General features: G+C 64.9%; 2 protein-coding genes across 3 annotated transcripts in view; both read right to left on the reverse strand.

Annotated features, from left to right (window-relative positions):
• Nucleotides 1-6739: 6739 nt before the first annotated feature.
• Nucleotides 6740-9394, reverse strand: MAFA (MAF bZIP transcription factor A). Its single transcript, XM_003919686.5, has one exon. The coding sequence runs from the start codon at nucleotides 9076-9078 to the stop codon at nucleotides 8020-8022; it is 1059 nt and encodes a 352-aa protein (XP_003919735.1). The 5' UTR covers nucleotides 9079-9394; the 3' UTR covers nucleotides 6740-8019.
• A 6086-nt stretch (nucleotides 9395-15480) lies between these two features.
• ZC3H3 (zinc finger CCCH-type containing 3) overlaps nucleotides 15481-18951 on the reverse strand; it is a 101835-nt gene continuing 98364 nt past the window's right edge. For both annotated transcript variants that reach the window (XM_003903242.5, XM_009213740.4), the window contains exons 10-12: nucleotides 18534-18718; nucleotides 17639-17967; nucleotides 15481-15910 (exon numbers count right to left, since the gene is read on the reverse strand). In XM_003903242.5, coding sequence (XP_003903291.3) covers nucleotides 15879-15910; nucleotides 17639-17967; nucleotides 18534-18718 — 546 coding nt within the window. In that variant the 3' untranslated portion in view covers nucleotides 15481-15878. The remainder of the gene's footprint in view (nucleotides 15911-17638; nucleotides 17968-18533; nucleotides 18719-18951) is intronic.

Below are 18951 nucleotides of genomic sequence, written 5' to 3' on the forward strand. Positions count from 1 at the left end.
GGCCTCCTGGAGGCCAGGCGGGCTCTTCCCCCTCCCTTCCCGCCCTTTTCCTCTCCTGATTTCCTGGCTACCCTCTGGCTTACTCTGCAGCATGCAATTCATCTTCCCGTCTCTCTCTCCATACCTGAGCCTCATGCTGCCCAGGACTGGCACGCCCGCGCCACCCCACTGGGGTAACAGTCCCAGCGCTGCTGCTCTGTGTCTGGCCGCACCCCAGCCCCAGCATCTCACACACCGCGATGTGTGTCTAGAAGTGCCGCCTCCTGACGCCTCTGCTGCACCATCAGTGCCCCACCCGGCAGGGCACAGCCCCTCCCCAGCACCGCAGCAAATAGGCAGGAGATCCCGGCCAGCAGGGGAGCCGGGGCAACGGCAGGGCCCCCGTAGAGAGGGTGGAGCTGGGGCCGAGGCTGGCCAGCTGCCTAACACTTCTGGGACAGACAAGCCGTGCTCCATGCTCCAGGACGAAGGGGGCTGTGGGGTTGGCAGAGGGCTTCCTTTGAGGAGGAGCACACCAGGAGTGCTGAGGCTGGGGGTGGGGGGCAGGCAGATCCCTCAGGAGCGTGGGCTGGAGGGCCAGGACAGCCACGGGCGGCTTCTCGTGGGGAGGAGCAGCCTTGGGGTTGGAGACAGGAGACCAGAGGCTGCAGGGAGAAGCTGGGGCTGGGTGGGCTGGGTGGGGTGGGCCCAGCGTGGGCCCCTGTGTTTGAAACTCCCTTGTCCCAGAGGAGCCATGGGCTATGCCCCTCCCTCAGGGCATCAGCTCCCCTGGGGCATCTGTACCAAGAGCTGGGCAGAGGCTGCGGCTAGAGTGGGGCCACCCAGGGCATGTGGCTTCCTGGAGGACACAGCTTGTCCCTGAGACCCACCCCTCTGGGGGAGGTGACCAGACACTTGGGTCCCAGCCAGGAGACGGGGGCAAGGGTGCTATAGGAGAAGGGGCTCCGGGACCCTCCTTCATAGAGCAGCCAGCGTCCCTGAGAGTCCCGCGGGGCCCCGCCGGTGGCCTGGGGCTCTTCTGTGCCCAGTACCCTGCCTGCACCCTCACTGAGGCTGCTCCCGGGAGGCAATCAGGGTTCACAGGGCTGGTGCCTGGCATGTTCCAGATACCTTCCTGTGTCAGCCTCTGAGGACTGGGTGGGAGGCAGGGAAAGGGGCCGTCCCCTGTGAGCTAGACCAGGCTGAGGGGGTGCTGGGAGGTGCGGTGGAGGCAGGGAGGCCCCAGGGCGGAGCCCGCCACATGGGAGGGAAGGGCTGGGCCACAGATTCAAGTCAGGGGCTGAGGTGGCTCTGTCTGGGAAGGCAGTGGCCTGAGTGTGGAGAGGAATTATCCTCCAGGCTAGAACTGATCCCAGCTGCCCTTGGGACACCTAACTCGGGTGCCAGGCGTCAAGGGCACTGGAGTTCCAGAGGCCAGCATGGAGGAGGTGGCAAGGCTCAGGGGAACGCCAGGGCTGAAAGGGGCAGCAGGGGCTGCAGCTGAGGGGCTTCAGGCCTGGTGGGCTGCTGTTGGGGGGTGCCCCACCTCTTGCTCTCCACAGCCGGGTTGGGGTGCCTGGGGGGGTGGGCCGGGCCTGAAGGCCACAGGCCCCCTCCTGTGCCCGCCCCTCCTGCGACTCCCACAGCCTCCTTCGCTGAGCCCTTCACGCCTGCCCCGCCCAGCGCTCCTCCCCAGCCTCGGGCTAATTGGCTGTGACAGCTGGAGCCCTGGGCAGCTGAGCAGTGTCACTGCAAATTAAGCAGGCGCTGAGCCTGCCAGCCGCAAATTACTCTGTCACTGCTCCCCGTGCGGACTGCCGACTGTGTGGGGGTCGAGGGTGTGGGGTCCGAGCTGCTCCCACCTTCCTGCCGTCTCCTGATTCGGGGTACACTTCCTTCCCCCATCCCCCACCTCCTCTGCCTCCCAGGTGAGGAAGCGATTTCCCCTCCTCCTGGGCCAGCCTCCTGCCTCGGACCTTCCCCAGGTCCTGCCTCCTCCTCCACAACTTCCCAGTCCTCTGAGCGCTGGTCCCATTTCCCGGGCCCTGGCTGCCCCTGCCTTGCCAGCCTCCCCTGCCGCCCCAGACTCCCTAATTCAGGGTCCCCCGGCCACCACCCTCTCCCGGGGAGCCCAGGGATCCGAATGCCTCCTCTCAGGGACCCTGGGGGGTACTCCCGTCAGAGCTGCCTGCCCCCACCTCGAGACCCGCTAGGAGCCAAGCTCAGCCCAGACCCCACAGGCCTCCACCCTCTCCAGCTCATCCCACAGCCTCGGGCTCTCCCTGCTGACCCACACACTGCACCCCCAAAGTCCACCCTGTGCTGCCCCTTCCCGCGGACCCCCAGGGGTCACACCATCAAGGTTGAGCACAGAACCTGCATCCACCCCACGCCCTGATTTTCCACGCCCCTCCCAGCTCCCCCAGGTCCATCCCATCTACACTTTCCCTGACCACCTGGGCCCTCGCCCTCGCCTCAGTCTTTGCTGCCCCCCCCCAACCTGCCAGGACCCTCGGCCTTAGGGAGGTGGGCCCCTATGAGGGTGGGGCCAGGCTGGGCTTGAATCTGGGACAGCAGGGGCACTCAGACCCTGCCCCACACCCTTGCTGGGCCTCCCCAGCCCTCGGCTGGACTCCGTGACCGGGAACTGCTGACCAGGCACCCAGGCCCGGGGATGGCAGAGACAGAGCTGGTTCAGCCGTGAAGGCAGCAGGGAGGACTGGGGGCTGGCCAAGGGAGAGCGTGGACCGCACAGGGCTGGTGGCCCTTTCCTGTCCTCCAAATGTCAGCCCATCACCTCTGTGGCTGACTCAGAGCCCCCAAGTATCTGCTTCCCAGAGTGGCTGGCAGATGTGGAGACCAAGGTCCCCTGGGGAGAAGGCCACGTTCTTCCTGACACCCACCCTGTTCCGAGTCCCCAAGCCCTGGGCCAGGGACGGCTTTGCCCTTCCTCCAGGCCCAGGGTGGGGGTGTTGGGCCCCCAGGCTCCCAGCCATACCCAGTGGCAGGTCACAGCGCTGGCCCTGGGCCAGGTCCCTTGGTGACACTGTGACCTGCACAGGCGTATCTATTGGACAGGCCCCTTCAGGGCCCTCCAGAGCTGAGCCAAGTCCCCGCTGAGCAAATGGAGCCTTCAGCCCCTCCATGATTGGCTGGGCTGGTTAGTGATGGTTCCAACCAGCGGGTGGCTGGGCCTTGCACCCCACATCCATCCCTGGAAGAGGGCATGACCCTAGGGAGCCTTCAGCACCTGGCAGTGGAGGATGAGGTCTCCATCCTGGAGGGCATCTGGGCCCCTCATGGTGACTCCAAGGACCAGGGCTGGGAGAGAGGTGGCAAGAGAGGCCAAGGCAGCCAGGGCAGGGCAGGGCCAGGATCCCTCCTCCCGGACAGGGTGGGCTGGGCTGAACTGAGCAGACAATGGCTGAGGACCTCACTTCATTGGAGAGGCCCGTATCAGAGCCCACTGTGGCCAGGTGGGACTCAGCATGCAGGACCGGCCCAGACAAAACCAAGAGGTTGGTTTGCGTGTGGGGCTGGTGGATCCACATGCGTACATCTGGGTGTAACTCCACCCTCAGGTGTGCTGGCCGGGTGCACACATGGTATACGCAGGGCCACAGGTATGTCTGCCGTTGTGCGTCCGGGTGGGTTGAGTCTGTGTGTGCGTGCGTCTACTCCCACATGCTGGGCTGTATGCATGTGTGTGTTCATGTGCCACAGCGTACCCACCCTTGTGCTCGGGCTGGGGCAGAGGACACCTCGGCTTTGTCCTGGCCCTCATCTCACAGCCGGCTCTATAGGAGGCTGGGGAGTGGCCCTGCCGACAGCCACCCACTGTGACATGCTGGGGGGCAGTGGGGGGGCGGATACAGGGCCACACCTGGCCCAGCGCCTGGGAATTGCAGGGGAAGGAGGTGAAGGCCCTGGTCTTCTCCTGTGAGCACCCCCAGCCCAAGCCCTGCATGTGGTTGAGGGGGGCTTAAGGCAGGAGACCAATGCCCATCCAGGTGGGCTGCTGGGCACAGGCAAGTGGGGGGCGAGTGTGGCCAGTGCTCCTGGGCACATGTGTCCAGCGTGTCATGGGTGTCCACCCGGGCCCAGGGCCTTAACGCCAGCCCCTTCAGCCTCTCCCTGCTGTCTGGAAAGAGACAGCTCCCACTGGTGGGAGGTGGGACACAACTCCTGGGGCCACATATCTGAGCTGCCCCAGGATCACAAGTTCCTCATGCTGTGCCATCCCTGTTCAAGGCAGCCTCAGGCCCCAGCTTCCCCCTCTCCCAGGGCTCACGCGGGGGCCGAGTGTCACACGCAGCTTCCCCCTCTCCCAGGGCTCACGCGGGGGCTGAATGTCACACACAGGACACTGGGGTTGGTGTCTCCCTCAGGAGCTCTTGGGCCAGGGCTGTCACCTGGGTCCCTGCTGTGGGCCCCCAGTGGGCACGTGGGGTGGGTGGGGTGGTGGCGGGGGTGTGTGGGAGATAAGCCCCACCCTCTGGGCCCAGGCAGCCTCCTCCAGGAAGGCAGAGGATGGCACCTTTGAAGTGCCAGGAATCCCTGCCTGCCTGCTCTGGCTCCCAGTGATGGCAGTGGAGGGGTACAGGGGCATCCAGGTCAGGCACCATCACTGACCTCTGGGGACATCCAGGTAGGGGTGGGGTCAGCTGCCCTTCCAGGATGGGTCTGGGGCTAGGGTCCCAGGAGCTGAGCTGAGGATGGTGTGGTCGCTCCTTCCAGAGGCCCTGCAGCTCCCCTCAGCCCCAGGCATCTTGGTGCTGCCTTGCACACAAGGGACACACATGGTCACGAGTGCCGTTGGCAACTCCAGCTCTGCTGCCCTCCAGGGCCCCAGGCCCAGTGAGAAGGAGCTGAGGGATCTAATTCTCCGATTCGTGGCCACATAATCTCCCTCAGCCAGGAACCCCAGAGCTGCCCACCCTCCCCCGCTGCCAGCCCCAGCCAGGCCTGGCTGCAGCAGGCCCTCCCGACCGAAGGGTCACACCGAGGCCTCCAGCCAGCCCTGCAAGCTGTAAGGCGTCTGGGTCAGGTGTGTGCCGCTGGTCCAGGCCTGTGCTGTGTGGGTGGGCACGGGTGCAACTGCAGCCAAAGGTGCTTTCCACACATGGTCATCTTCCCACGGGGGTTCACGGGTCCCCCAAAATGGTTTTCAGAAAAGCTCTGTCTCGGAACACAGGAATAAGCAGTCTCCATGCTCACCTGCCTGCTCCACCTTGTGTGTGGTGGGGGGTGGGGAGGGGGACAGATGAGAGAGAGAAAGAGAAAGGGGAGAGAAAATAGAAAATAGGAAAGTTAACTGACTCCAGCGGCAGCAGCTGCTAAGGCTCCATGGCTCAGGCCCCACCACGCTGTGGAGAAGGCTGGATCCGGTGGCAGCCCGGGCACGCTGCAGAGAAGGCTGGATCCGGTGGTAGCCCGGGCACACCCCGCAGCGGAGTTCCTCTAAGTCCCAAACCCAGCAAGCCTCCAGCAGGCCCCGTGCACCGGGAGGCCCAGTTCTGGCCCCTGAGTGCGGGGCTCCCAGGCGCCTGGGGTGGGGGTAGGGGGCAGGGAGAGTGACACAGCTCCCTGCCCGCCGCTCCCACCCCAAAAAGGCTACCTCTGATCTGGGCTTCCAGAAGCCGCTGGGTCCTGTACTTTCTCGGCCAGGAGAAAGGCTCTGTGCAAAGGGCTCCTGGGGGCGGCAATGGTGAAAACTAAGGTGTCCCATGTCCTCTGCTCTTTACAACTTCGGACTACGAAAAATGAGCCAGCAGATTCCCGTCCGAGAATGTGCCCAAGGCAGGCTCCCCGCCCCTCCTTGGGGAGAGGTGGCCTCTGTGAGCGAAGGCCCCGGCCGGGCGGCTGAGCCACTCAAGGCTGGCTGGAACCCGACTGTCCCTGCCGACGTAGTCTCTTCAATTCCATCTTCCGCCCCACACTTCTTTAATTCCCACCAGCATATTCCTCCACAGAGATGCCTTCACGGCCAGCTCCCCTGCTGGGATTCTGCTGGAACTCCCACTGAGACCCGAAAACAAAGGGGGAGGCGGCAGGGACCGACAGGGACTCGCGTTCCTCCAGGTCTCTCCACTTGAAACGATAAAACAATCTCAGGAGACTCACTCACAGATGATTCCGTCCCGTCCCCAGAAAGAACCTCTGTTTACCCCCGACGGAAAAGCAGCATAGCCCCCTCCCAAAAAAGGCAAGCCTGGGGAGCCCTTGCAGGCCAGAAGTCCTCTCTCCAAATTTGCAAACCACAGACCCTCGCCTGCCTCTCCTCCGGCAGTGAAGGGAGGGAACCATCAACCACACGTCCTGCAGCCGCCCTGGGGGTGAGATTTCGGGGGTGCTGCCTCCTCCCCGGTGCTCCCAGCCCATGCCCAGCCAGCCGTTCAGAGGAACGAGGGCAGGCTGCGCCTTCAGGTGGGAGACGGGCGGACTCCGAGGGCTGGGGACAGTTCTGGCCACCAGGATGCAGCGGGGCATCCCACCAAGGACACCTCCTGCCCTGCACCCGCAGCCTGCCTCAGTGACTCTCCCCAAAAGCCCCTCGGTCTTTCCTCACCAAGGGCAGACGCAGAGGGCACAGGTCTGCAGGGTAAGGGCCGGCTGACGGTGCCTCGCTGCTCAGTTTCTCCCTGGTCCTGCCGTCACCCAGGGCCGCACAAAGCCCAATGCAGGGCCCTCCTCTTCCTTCCATTCAGGGAGAAACACAGCAAAACTGAAAGCCACCGACAAACAGCCAGGCTGCAGTGACTTGGATCTAAACGGATTTATTTTGTGTATTTTTTTCTTTTTCTCAGTTTCGTAGCAAATGAAAAAAGAACTCAACGAAAACCAACTACACAACAAAACTTTCAACAAGTGGGCGCACCTTCCACTCCGAGTGCTCAGGGGAGGGGTGTGGACCGGCTGGAATCCCAGTGATGGCCCCTGAGGGCCCCGGAAAACCGGGCGGATCCCCCAGGCGCCTGGCCCAGCCTACAGGGCCGGGAGCACCCGCCTCCTCGCCCTCTCTCCCAGCTAGTCCAAAAAGCCATGAAGCGTTAAAGAAAGATTCCACAAACAAAACGAAACACAATTTAAATTAAAATAAAAACACTTTCTCCACCCGCCTCATGCCAGGAGGCTCTGGCCCAAGCCTCCTCTTAAAAAAAAATTTTTTTTTTTTCTGCTAGAAATACTGTGCATTACTTTTTTCTTTCACTTCTCTTGAAGGTTAAAATAAGATACATTTCCCCAGGAGTCATAGATATGTTCTGGTGCATAGAGAGACAGCAGCTCGGGGTCCGGGCCAGCCCCCACCCGGCTGAGCACAGGACCCACCCCCCTCCCCCCACCGTTGAGCATAGGACAGCAGGCTGGACACAGCACAGGTGACGTCCCTGGTTTCGACCTCCAGGGAACGCCGGTAGCAGGGTCGGGGGCAAGCGGGGAGGGGGCAGGCAGGGGCAGGGCCCCTCCTGGCGAGCGACTCATGCTGCGACTCGCGACTGAGGGCGGACCCCGGCTGGGGAAGGAAGAGGCTTCCTCCAAGGCTTTCTTTTCTAATCACCAAGCATAATAAAGATAAATACTTCGAAAATAAGACCGATTTTTAAAGGGGGAGGGGAAGTTAAAAAAGGCAAGGAAAGGGAGGCTGAGAAGAGAACGGAGGAGGGCGGGGGCAGGCAGGGGCTACCCGGAAAGGGACGGCAGCGCGGCCCCTCTCGGCTGGCAGGGCGAAGGTGGGAACGGAGAACCACGTTCGACATATGTACAAGTGGACGCTTGGAAAGAAGTTAGACCTGGCTCAAGTTTCCTTGGAAATCACCGTTCTCCGCGCAACGTCAGGACGGCGACCCAGGCCGACGCGCACGAACGGGGGCCGGGAGCGAAGGGGCCTCCAGCCCCGCGCCCGCAGACTTGGCAGCGGGGCCAGCACGGCCGGGCCGGGCCTGGCGTCCACGTCCTGGACCGCGGAGTCCGAGCCGAGGCCCTGCGAGGCCTGCGCGAACTTGTCCCCGGCGATGGCGGCGCGGGCTCGGGGTCCGGCGCCTACAGGAAGAAGTCGGGAGCGCCCTTGGCCCCGCCGGGACCGGCCTGCGGCGGCGAAGGCTCCCGCGGGAAACCGGCCCCGCCCGCGCCCCCGGGGCCGCCCCGGCCCGCCAGCTTCTCGTATTTCTCCTTGTACAGGTCCCGCTCTTTGGCCAGGCGCCCCACCTCCAGCTTCAGCTGCTCCACCTGGCTCTGGAGTTGGCACTTCTCGCTCTCCAGAATGTGCCGCTGCTGCACCCGCTTGAAACGGCAGGACTGCGCGTAGCCGCGGTTCTTGAGCGTGCGCCGCTTCTGCTTGAGCCGGATGACCTCCTCCTTGCTGAAGCCGCGGAGCTGCCGGTTCAGCTCGCGCACCGACATGGACACCAGCTGGTCGTCGGAGAAGCGCTCCTCCAGGCGCACGTGGTGGCCCGCGCCGCCGCCGCCGTGGCCCGCGCCGCCATGGTGGTGGTGGTGGTGGTGGTGGTGGGCGGCATGGTGGTGGTGGGCGGCGTGGTGCGCGCCGTGGTGGTGCCCGGCGCCCATGTCGTCCGCGCCGCCGCCGCCCGCGAAGCCCGGGCCGCGGAAAGCCTCGTAGGCCGCGGTGGCCGCCGGGTGGTGCGCGCCGTGGTGCGCGCCGTGGTGGCCGCTGCCGATGAGCGCCTCCACCGCGTCCTCGGGCGTCAGGTTGAGCGCCTCGGGGTTGAGGTGGTGCTGGTAGCCGCTCATCCAGTACAGATCCTCCAGCGCCGGCTTCCCCGAGGTGCCCCCGACGGCGCCGGGGCCCCCGCTCGGCGGCCCGGGGGCGCCCCCGGCCTGAGACGCACCGCCGCCGCCCCCCGCGGCGCCGCCGCCGGTGCCCGGGCTGGGCGCGCAGAAGCTGGGCGAGGAGGGCACGGAGGAGCAGGGCGTGCTGAGTGGCGTCGAGGACAGCGAGCCGGGAGGCAGGCGGTGGCAGAAGCGTTCGGCCTCGGGCGGCTCCTTCTTCACCTCGAACTTCATCAGGTCGAAGTCGTTGACGTACTCGATGGCCAGCGGGCTGCTGGGCAGCTCGGGGCCCATCGCCAGCTCCGCGGCCATCGCCCGGGGCCCGCGCCCGGCCGCGCCCCGACGGGCGGCGCGAGGTGGGGGAGCCGCGGGCCTCTCCCCCCCCTGCTCCCCGCGGGCGGCGGTCCCGGCGGGGGCGGGGGGGCGCCGGCACGGGGCGACGGCGCCGAGCGGCGCAGGGAAAAGTTTCACGTGGTCAACTCCGGGGCGGCGCGCTAGGGGCGCCGCTGGCCGGGTGTCTCGGTCGATCCCAGGCCCGCGCCGCCGCCTCCTCCCCGCGGCCGCCGCCTCGGGCTGCTCCGGACCCGCTCCCGCGCCCCACCCGCGCCGCCGGCCGGCCCCGCCTCCCACGGCTAAACGCGAAGCTGCGCGCGCCCCTTTATAGAGACGGGCGCCTGGGCCCGCCTCCCCAGGAGGGGCGCGCGCCCCCGGGCCAATCGGAGCCCCAGCCCCGCCGCCCTCATTTGCTTATCCCCATGGCAACTCAGCGCCCAGCTGTCAATCTCCTGCGGGAAACAGCTGTGGGAAGGGGTGGGGACGGGCCGCTGGCGAGAGGAGAGGGCAGGGCCCTCTGGTGGCCATCACGGGGCACTGCACGGGCAGAGGGCGCGCGGTCGCAGGGGGCAACTGCGGTCCCCAGGGGCCTCAGCTCCCAGACCCGGCGGCCGGAGAGTCCGGAGAAGCAGACGCGGGCCGCGCCCGGGGACCCCCTCGGGGCCTCGTCCGCTTCGGGCCACGCGGCGGGGCGCCCCCTCGGCCCCCTGGGTTCGCGGCCCGGCCTCGGGGCCGGAGGCAGCTCCGCTAGCGGCGGCGGCAGCGGCGGGAACTGCGGGCCTCTGGACACGGGTGACACCGCGCGGCCCGGCAGAGCGTGGCTCGCTCAGCGGGTTATATTTAGCCCGCGGCTCCGGCGCGTTCAGGAATTTGATCAACAAAGTTGCCGGCACCTCCGGGCGCCGGGACGCACCGGGCGGGCGGAGGGGCACACACGCGTAGGGGGCGGCGCGAGGGGCCGGGGACGTAGGGCTGGCGTGTGGGGGGCCGCGGAGGGCGCAGGACTGTGGGGGTCGCGGGACGACTCGGGTGGGTGCGAGCGGCGGCGGCGGGGCCCACGGGCTGGCGGCCCCTCAGGGCGTTAGGAATCCCGGTCCAAGCCGCCCACCACCCAGTTTCGCCCCCGGCGGGGCTGGAGGCGCCTTGCTGGGCCTGGAGTGGGATGGGATGGGGGTAACTGAGTCAGGGAGGCGGGGATTTCCACCTGGCGGCCGTGCACCTGTTGGGAGGAGACAGCTCCGGTTCACGGGGCAAGGCAGGCGACGATGGGCAATGGGCCTGTGACCCCAGGTCCCCGACGCCAGCGAGCCGGGTGATGGGAGGGATGTCCCTAGAGTCAGAGGCCAGTGACCCGAAGTGGGCCTATTGGTTTTGCTCTAAATTCTCTCCATTGCTGTTCTATGACTTCAACAATTAAAAAAATAAGTCTAAAATGTAACCACCTGTGTAGAGAAAATAACCTGGAATAAGTTGCACAGAGGCCATGGGGAGGCCTGGTCACGGCGCCACTGATTTAGTGCCAGGCCCTCACCTCCTTCCCTCTACAAAGATCGATGGTTTTGTAGCCAGAGGGTCATGCAGTGAGGACTGAACACCTGCTTCCTAAGGTGTCTCGGGGTGTCCCTGGCCCTCCCCTGGACCCTCCCACTCCTCTGGGCAGAGCTGGGACTGCAGATTTGGGAAGACCAGGCCTTCCTCCCTGCAAGGCAGGGCCAAGGACAGCATGAGGACCCACCTGCAGGGACCCCTCTCCCCCGACCCTGTCCCAGAGGGGACTCTGAGCTCCCCACCCGTTTCAGCTCATTCAGGACTCCATGCTGCAACCAGTGTTGCAGGTTGGTGGCCTCACAACCACCCTCCCAGTATCATGAGCCTTCTATAGATGAAGAAATGAAGTGGGCATGCAGCAGCCAAGTCCCCACACCAGGTACCTGGACTTGAGACCACATGAGTGGTCCACCAGCCAGGGGTGTGGGGTTTCCTTTATGGCACCCTGCATCGAGACGGAGGCCCGGGAAGGGAGGATGCTACCGAGCAGTAGAGCTGGTGGTAGTCGAGGTTGTCTGTACCTGCAGCCCCGCAAGACGCCTTGGGGCTAGAGGGCCCTTCCACGGCCGCTTCAAGGGTTTAGCAGCATTTCTAGGCACCACACCCTGGCGGCCCTGGGGCACGCTGGAAAGGGAGTTCAAGAGGAAAGAGAGAGTGTTTGCATTGTGCTGTGTCCTCACTGCCCCCACCCGACCCCCCAACCCGTCGCACTGTGGCTCCTGCCAGGCCAAGTAGACCAGGAGAGGGTTTTTGGTCACCAGCCCAGGAGACTCCGGCACACCCGTGGGAATGAAGGAGGTGCCTGACCCCAGGCTGTTGCAATGAGAACCCTCCCAGGGGTCACAGCTATGACCACAGGCTGAGGGACGCTGACCCCACAGCCATGCTTGGACTCGGTGGCACCCCCATCCTGCCACCACCCATAGGAAGCCTAAGTGCCTCATCTTGCTCTGAGAGGTGGGATAAGGTGGTGGAGGCTGGGGTGGCCTCAAAGATCGGCCCTAACCCACCTACCCCAAGCCTGCCAAGCCCTCCTCGAGGCTTGGTGCTGTCACCACCGAGCCAGGATGGCTCCCTAGAATTCACCCGTGCACGGCTGTTCCCTGGGCTCCCAGAAGCACTCTCCCTTCCCGCCAGCCTCCCACCCAAGGGCTTCTCACACCCTCCAAACTTTCAGTATTTGGTCCTCACAGAATTCCACAGGGGCTGTCTGTGTGGCTGGGTAACTCAATACACCCAGCAGGCTTCTCTTGAGCACCTAGTGTATGTCAACCAGCTGGCCTAGGGGGCACATCCCATCTGGAAGGTGGCCAGGGTCGCTTGTTGAGAAGCCCCCTGGAGCTTGATGGCACAAGGCAGCATTATTTTATCCATGGGCTCTGTAAGGGGGAGATGTGTCCTGGGAATAGGGGCACAGCTTTCCTCTGGTCCTGACAGCTGGGAGGACTTGAGGGTTGGGGTGACAGGTCAGCTGATGGATGGTGCCATTGGGCAGGGTCTTCACACCCAGGCCTGGCAGATGGTGACAGCTGTCGGCCGAAACAGCTACTTATGACACCTCCACAGGGCTGCTCCCCGCAGCTGGTTGGGCTTCCTCACAGCATGGCTGCTGGTTCCCAGTGTGTGCATCCAAGAGAGAAAGGTGGAGGGGTGCACGTGCCTCAGACGAGTTTCCTCCACGAGTCTGTTGGAGGAAAGGGGTCACCCAAGGGTGGGAACGCTGCGGGGGGTGGGTCATGAGGCCACCTCAAGGCCTGTGCCCCACACGTTTGTGAGAAGGTAGAAGGTTGGCTAGATGGGGAGTTCTGGGTTAGTGGGGTTGGGGCCTCACGGACACCTGAGCAGATGGAGGGGCCAGCCCTTTAGGCCAGGGAGCAGGGAGCCCAGAGCCACTGCCTGGGAGGGGCCAGAAGGGCCCAGGGTGGCTGGGTCAAGATCAGAGCCCATGGGGGCTGGTGTAGGGTCCAGGAAGTCATCGTGGGTCCCCAGAGGGCTCTGGGTGGAGGGAAACCTGGTACGAGGAGGGACAGGGAGGTTGGGGTGTTCACCACCTGACCCCCACAGCCCTCTCTGCTGTCCACCATGGGACCCCACGCAGTCTGCTGTCTGCTGGGGCCCTGAGCTCATGCCTTTGACGGCAGGGAGGGGCCTGAGGGGACTGTCCCGGCACAGCTCCTCCACCCCTGCCAGAGCACGGGGCACAGGAGGGCTGAGCTGACCCTGCCAGGCCATGCGTGGGCCTCCTGAACCTCACCCTGCCACCCCAAGAGTGAGTGCTCGGAACTGCGTCGAGCCTCGCGTGGGGTCTGGAGTAGAGTGTCATTTTGGAGGCATTTATTTAGGTGGGAGAACCCCCACACCCCCGGTGCCTGCGTTTGCTGGGCGGAAGTGATCACGGGAGACAGAACCTTCTCTGTCCCGCAGACAGAGGCTCTGTGTCCTCTGGGATAGGGGCTGCTGGGGCTGCCTCCACCCCCACCCTGCTCCTGCTGTCCGGGCGCCCCTCCTCCATGCAGGGGCTCATTTGCATTTAAGAACAAAACAACCAAAAAACAAGCCCAGGGCCTCCTGAGTCCCTCCTCAGCCTGTCGCTGCTCCGCCCTTCCTTGTGCCCCTACTCAAGCGCGGATGGTGCGCCTCCTGTATGCCAGGCGCCAGTCAGGGCATTCGCTCAGCCACGACACGCCCAACTCCCTGCCCTCTGAGCTCCCGTGCTGCTGGGCGCTAAGCGACGCAGGGTCAGCCCTCAGCCCAGAGGCAGGATGGGCACAGGCTTAGCCCAGGAAGGTGCGGGCGCTCCCGACTGACCCCCAGACACTCACCCTTCGGTCACCTCCCAGCCCCCAGGGGACTCCAGGCCAGCATCTGATTGCCCAGCCGACACCCCTCCAGGCGCACGGGACACAGAGCCACACTCTGAAGTCACTGCTGCCCCCCCGCCCGCTCGCCCATCCACCTCCCGCAGTGGCCCTGGACTCTGCCCACGGCTCCCACCTCTGTGGCCATCACATCTCCCTCAGACGAGGCAACAGCCCTAAAACCCATCTGCTTGGCGCTGGGTGGGGGCATCACCTGCCTGGGACCCGGCCATGCCCCACCAGGGCTCTGAGGACCCCCCAGGGTGCCGTGTGCTTCCGCTGTGGGGTTTCCCTCCGGCTGCCCCAGTACACACCACTCCACTGCACACATGGGCTTGGGTGCAGGGTTATGCACCCCTCTCCTCAGGAAGCCCTCCTTGTCTGACCACCCCAGCAGGGTACATTCCACCAGGCTGTCCTCAGCTGGGGCCATGGTCAATGCAGGGGCAGGGACTCTCCTAGTCCCAGCCTCCCGGGTCCCTTGGCCAGGTGCCCTGGCAGTCACTGGTCTGCTGCCAGCTGCCCCTTGGCATGAGGGGCCTCATGTGACCAAATGGGCACACTCCATGCAGGGGAAACGCAGGGACTTGTGACCAGGCAGAGCCCGGGCTGCACAAGGTCCCCAGGTGGGGTACTGGGACACCATGGTGCCCCCCGAAGGCAGTGGCCAGCCTTTTCTGAGCCTTCCTGCTGGATGCTCCGGGGCGGGGGCTGCATTTGGGGACAGTGGACCTGGCGCTGAACTGCCGTCACACCCCTTGCCCACGAGCAGTGCTCCAGGCCTGCAAGTGGCCATGCCGTGTGTCAGATGGCAGCGCTCACAGTCCCAGACAGGTGCTGGGTGGACGGGGCGCCTATTCCCTACCCCCCACCACCCACCACCCACGGACATTTCATGTTTCAGGGCCGTGTGCCAGCCCCAGGGCGGCTGAAAGCAGTGGCACCCATGGGTGGGTCCAGCTGCCCACTGGGCCTGCAGCAGACACTTGCCAGTGGCACGAAGTGAAGTTAGAGGATCTGGCTGCCTCATGTCCACCCGGTGCCCACCCTCAAATCTGGGGTCCCGAACAAGGACACGAGCCCCTGTGAACACCTGGGTCTGGGTGAGCTGGGCCAGTGCTGGAGGGGACAGAAGCCAGCTGGGCACACCCCGCCCACAGCTCTGGCTTCCAGAATCTGCCATCCCACCCAATCTGGCTGCAACAGGGCCAAGGCTACAGGCTGGGTCCCAGGGGCTCAGGGTAGAGGTCACAGCGACGACCTCCATGGAAAGAACTGGAAACTGCCGCCGTGTCACCCAGCACGTGCCCTGGTAGAACCATCCCACCAGCCTCGCGCCTCGTCCCCTCTGATGCCAACGTCAGGACGCTCCACTCCAGGGTGGAGTCCAGGACCTTGAGGGGGCGGAGCATTCTCCCCGCCCAAGTGTGGACCAGGCCAAGGGGCCCTGCGGGGTGTGGGCTGGGCAGTGGCAGTGCCACCCACCCGGAGCCCAGGCAGGCAGAGGGCACAAGGCTCATGCATCTGACTCCAGGCTGCACTGTGGGGGCCCTGAAGGCGTTGCTGGACTGCCTCCCCCGGGGCAACCCCCCATTTCTCTGGAGGTGAGGGAAGGTGGGAACGGATGCCTAGAGGAGCCTGTGCCCCTCCAAGACTTGCCTCCCCCAATCCAGGGTCCCTGACACAACCTCAGCCAGGCCTTCTGGCCAGGCCCCTCCAGCAGGGGCACCCGTGAAGAGTGGGGGAGCTGGGAGCTGGCTGAGCTGCCCCGCCCACCATGGCTCCAGCCTGTTGCACCTGGGGCCCCAGAGTGCCCCCTAGGCCTTCCCCACCCCAGATGGTGCTGCTCAGGTCCAAGGAGAAGCTCCTTCTGACTTCTGAACCATCCTGGGAGGTAGGAAAGGGCCCCATAGTCCTGCCCAGAGGCGCGGTGCTTTCCACCTGGCAGTGGCAAGAGTCAGGACAAGCCAACCAGTTACGGACAGAACCTTTATTGCTGAACATAAAACACCTGCCTGGGAGGCCTGGCCAGTGGCCTCTTCACTGGGCCGAAGACCTGGGTGGGGAGGGCTGGGGGGCTGCAGGGCCACTGTTGCCAATGGCAGTCGGGGACAGGCCTGGAGGCCAGCCCTGCCTGGCACCCTGGAGGGCGGTGGGGTGGGGACAGGGGCCCGGCTTGGGGGAGGAAGACCAGGCCCTGGGCACACGCTGGTCGTGGAAGGTTGAGGGCCAGGCAGGCAGAGCAGTGTCCCTGTGGCCCCCAGGTGAGGCTTGGTGGCGGGCGGCCCTCCTCTGGGACAGAGTGGCAGACAGAGCCTCTTTCCTCTCCAAGGATGAGGGTCTGAGGTAGGTGCAGGCCGGTCCCTGGGGTCCTCACAGACGCGGTTTGATGTGCAGAGGCTTCCCTATGTAGAGAGGGCAAAAGTCAGGTGCCAGGAAACCCCTGAAGAACCTCCCAGCCTGCAAAGCTCCTGGTCAGGGGCTCAGGACGGGGGAGTTCTGTCAGCCTAAACACACATGGCAGGGTCTGCAGACACCCCCCCGAGTTCTAGAGAGAAGAGTACAGTCAGGCCACAGGCCTCAGCTTCTGCCCCCTGCTGCCAACGGGTCCTGGTGAGCCTCTGTGGCTGTCTAGCCATGGTGCAGGCTCAGTCTATGAGGTCAACTGAGGCTTCTGCCTACAGTCCAAGGGTCCTCTTGGGCGGGCAGCAGTCCCGGCCCCAAGGTCTACAGGGTGAGCCGTCAGTACCGGCGCACACAGCACCAGACAACCCCGCACAATCAGTGAGGCTGCCAGACACGTGAGGCGGCCACGATACACCTTCCATGTGGCAAGTCGGGGTGCACATGAGCTGTGGCGGGGAGGGGCAGGAGCAGAGCAGAGGCCCCAGGGTGAGGCGGGCAGGGCCTGGAGGCAGGCAGCGTAGGAGGGAGCAGTTCCCCACAGTGGGGAAGCCCAGGGGCTCCTGCCCCATGAATGTTCACTCACTGGGTGCCAGCGCCTCTCCTCCCTCCCCAGATCTCCAGACCACCTGACAGGCACCGCGGCGGCCCGCTGAATAGAGATGCCTCCGTGTAGCTGCCCACAGGACTGGCCCTGCCCAGGTGCCCCTCTTCAGGGCTGATGAGCCCGCTCACCCACGCACAGTTGAGTTGGGCCCAGCAGCCAGGGCCCAGGCTACAGACTACACAGGCTCTGCCCTCTCAGCCTGCCCCTGCGGTGGCCGCTCCAGTAGCAGCTCCAGCTTCCTGCCCAGAGACTGTCCCAGGCACCTCCACCTGCCGGAGCTCCTGGACATGGCCAAGCAGGGGAGGTTTCTGCAGCCTTTCCTGGGCCCCACCCAAGCTGCACACTGGACCCCTCAGCACCCTGCCCACCTCCACTGGCTCTGGAACTGGCTGCTAGGTTCCTGATCTTTAAAAAAAAAAAAAAATAGTGGCTGCCTCGGGGCCCCATCTGCTCCCCCAACCCAGAGAGGCCCACCCAGATGGAGGGAGTGGGTGCCCAGGTCTCGTGGGGCAGAGGGTCTGGCCACGGTTCCATGCCCCTGATGTGAAGGCTGTGAACAGGAGGCGGCCCCTCCGAGGCAGGCGTTTGAGCGTGCTCAGCGGAGCTCTTGGAGAAGGCTGCAGCAAGCATCTTCCATTAACGTTACGACCATGAAATATGACAATAAAATGATAGCCGTATGTTCGCAAATTTGCAGCCCGCCGAGCTGCGTGGGGTTTATCGTCACTCAAACGCGCGGAGAGCTGTAAAATGTTTACAGAAAGGGTCGTTTGCAGCCATAAAATCCTCTTTTCTCTCCTAAACAAGGCTGAGTGGAGCCATTTACCAAGCCCCAAATGCTCATCGGGGGAGAGGGAACATCTGTTCTCTCCAGGAGTGCGTGGTGATCTTCCAGAACAAATTAACAGAAATGGGTGCTTTCTAATTAAATCAGCCCTCAGCTGGGGTGGACTGCACAGCAGCCACTGCTACACTCGCACCTTGGCTGGCCCTGCCCCAGGGCTGGCAGGTGCACCCCTGGCGCCTGCGGGACTCACCCAGGCCCCACCTGGAGATTCTGACGTGGTGGTCTGAGGTGGGCATTTAAAACTCCCCTGTGCTTGAGCCAGGTCACGCTGCCTACCTGAGTCCTTGGTGAGGGGGGCCCTGGGGGCCCGGACCCTGGGTTGGGCTCCTGGGCTCGGTGAGGACTGCAGGGAGATGAAGGAAGGCAGCTTGCAGAGCCTGTTGGAGCGTGCCGCTGCTAAGGCGGCCTCCTGGAGAGATGGTGCCTCGTGGTCCAAGGAAGCGGGAGGGGATGAGGAGGAGGAGGAACAAGAGGAGGAGGAAGCCTTCAAGGATGAGGGAGAGGCTGACCCCCCTGGGGAGCGGGGAGGTGCAGCCAGCGCAGCTGCAGTGAGGGCAGGGGAGCTGGGTGTCTGCCTGATGGGACGCTGGGCTGCCGAGGGCTTCCTGCAGGGAAGGAAGGGGCAGATGTGTGAAGTGGGGTGACAGGCGGGGATCCCAGCGACAGGCTGCCCATGCTCTTGGCTGCTTCCTGCTCCCGTGGCCCCCCGTGGTCTCAGGGTGAGCTGGAGGCACAGGTCAAGCCTGGTCCTTGGCCGCAAGGACAGGCTGGGTGTGGAGAAGGCCCCAGCTCCACAACAAGCCTGCCCCTCACGTCCAGGGCCTTGGCTTCCTGGTCTCCATGGGGCTCTCACACCCACACAGCAGGGGGGCTGGATGAGGGAGCCCCCAGACTCCTCCCGGGGCTGGGCCTCCCACCCTCTCCCAGTGAGCAGGTCTCTGTGAAGCCCCACCTTCCTCCATCGGCCAGGAATGCCCTTGGCTCTGTCCAGACTTGAAAGTGGGGTAGGGGAATCTCTGGAGGTCATGTGACCCCCAGTCCTGGATTGGGATTTCTGGGTCTGAGGCCCAAAGAGCTGGAGTTGGGGGGCTCAACCAGAGGGCCCTGAGCATCTCCCTGGACAGGGAGGGGCCACCCAGGCTCACATGTACAGTGCCCACTGCCCCATCACCTGGGCCCGTGGCTGGCCGAGGCCCTGCTCCTGGCAGCTGCGTCGCTGGGCCCCGGGGCAGGGGACGTGGCTGCCCGCCGACTGTGGCGTTTCTGGGTGCGGTGGAGCAGCTGGCACTGGGCGCCGCGGGGACACGCCCCCCTGCGGGCGAAGTCGGGGCACAGCAGCGTGTGTTTCTTCTTGCACTGCAGAGAGAAGGGGTGCGGGTGGGTGGGCCGGCTGGAGGCTGTGGCGCTGCACGGGGAGGGCAAAGAGGGCCAGGCCAGGCCCCCTGAGTGACCATGGGGCCCCATAGGCTCTGCCCAAGTATTGGGGCAAAGGCTTCCTCTTGGAAGGCTGAGGCCACCAGGCCAGAGAGGTTCCACCTGGGCCCTCACCCACCCATAAGAGGCACCTCAGCAACTGCAAGCCCTGGGCA

Source organism: Papio anubis, chromosome 8 (assembly GCF_008728515.1).
Source record: "Papio anubis isolate 15944 chromosome 8, Panubis1.0, whole genome shotgun sequence".
NCBI classification, from domain to species: domain Eukaryota; kingdom Metazoa; phylum Chordata; class Mammalia; order Primates; family Cercopithecidae; genus Papio; species Papio anubis.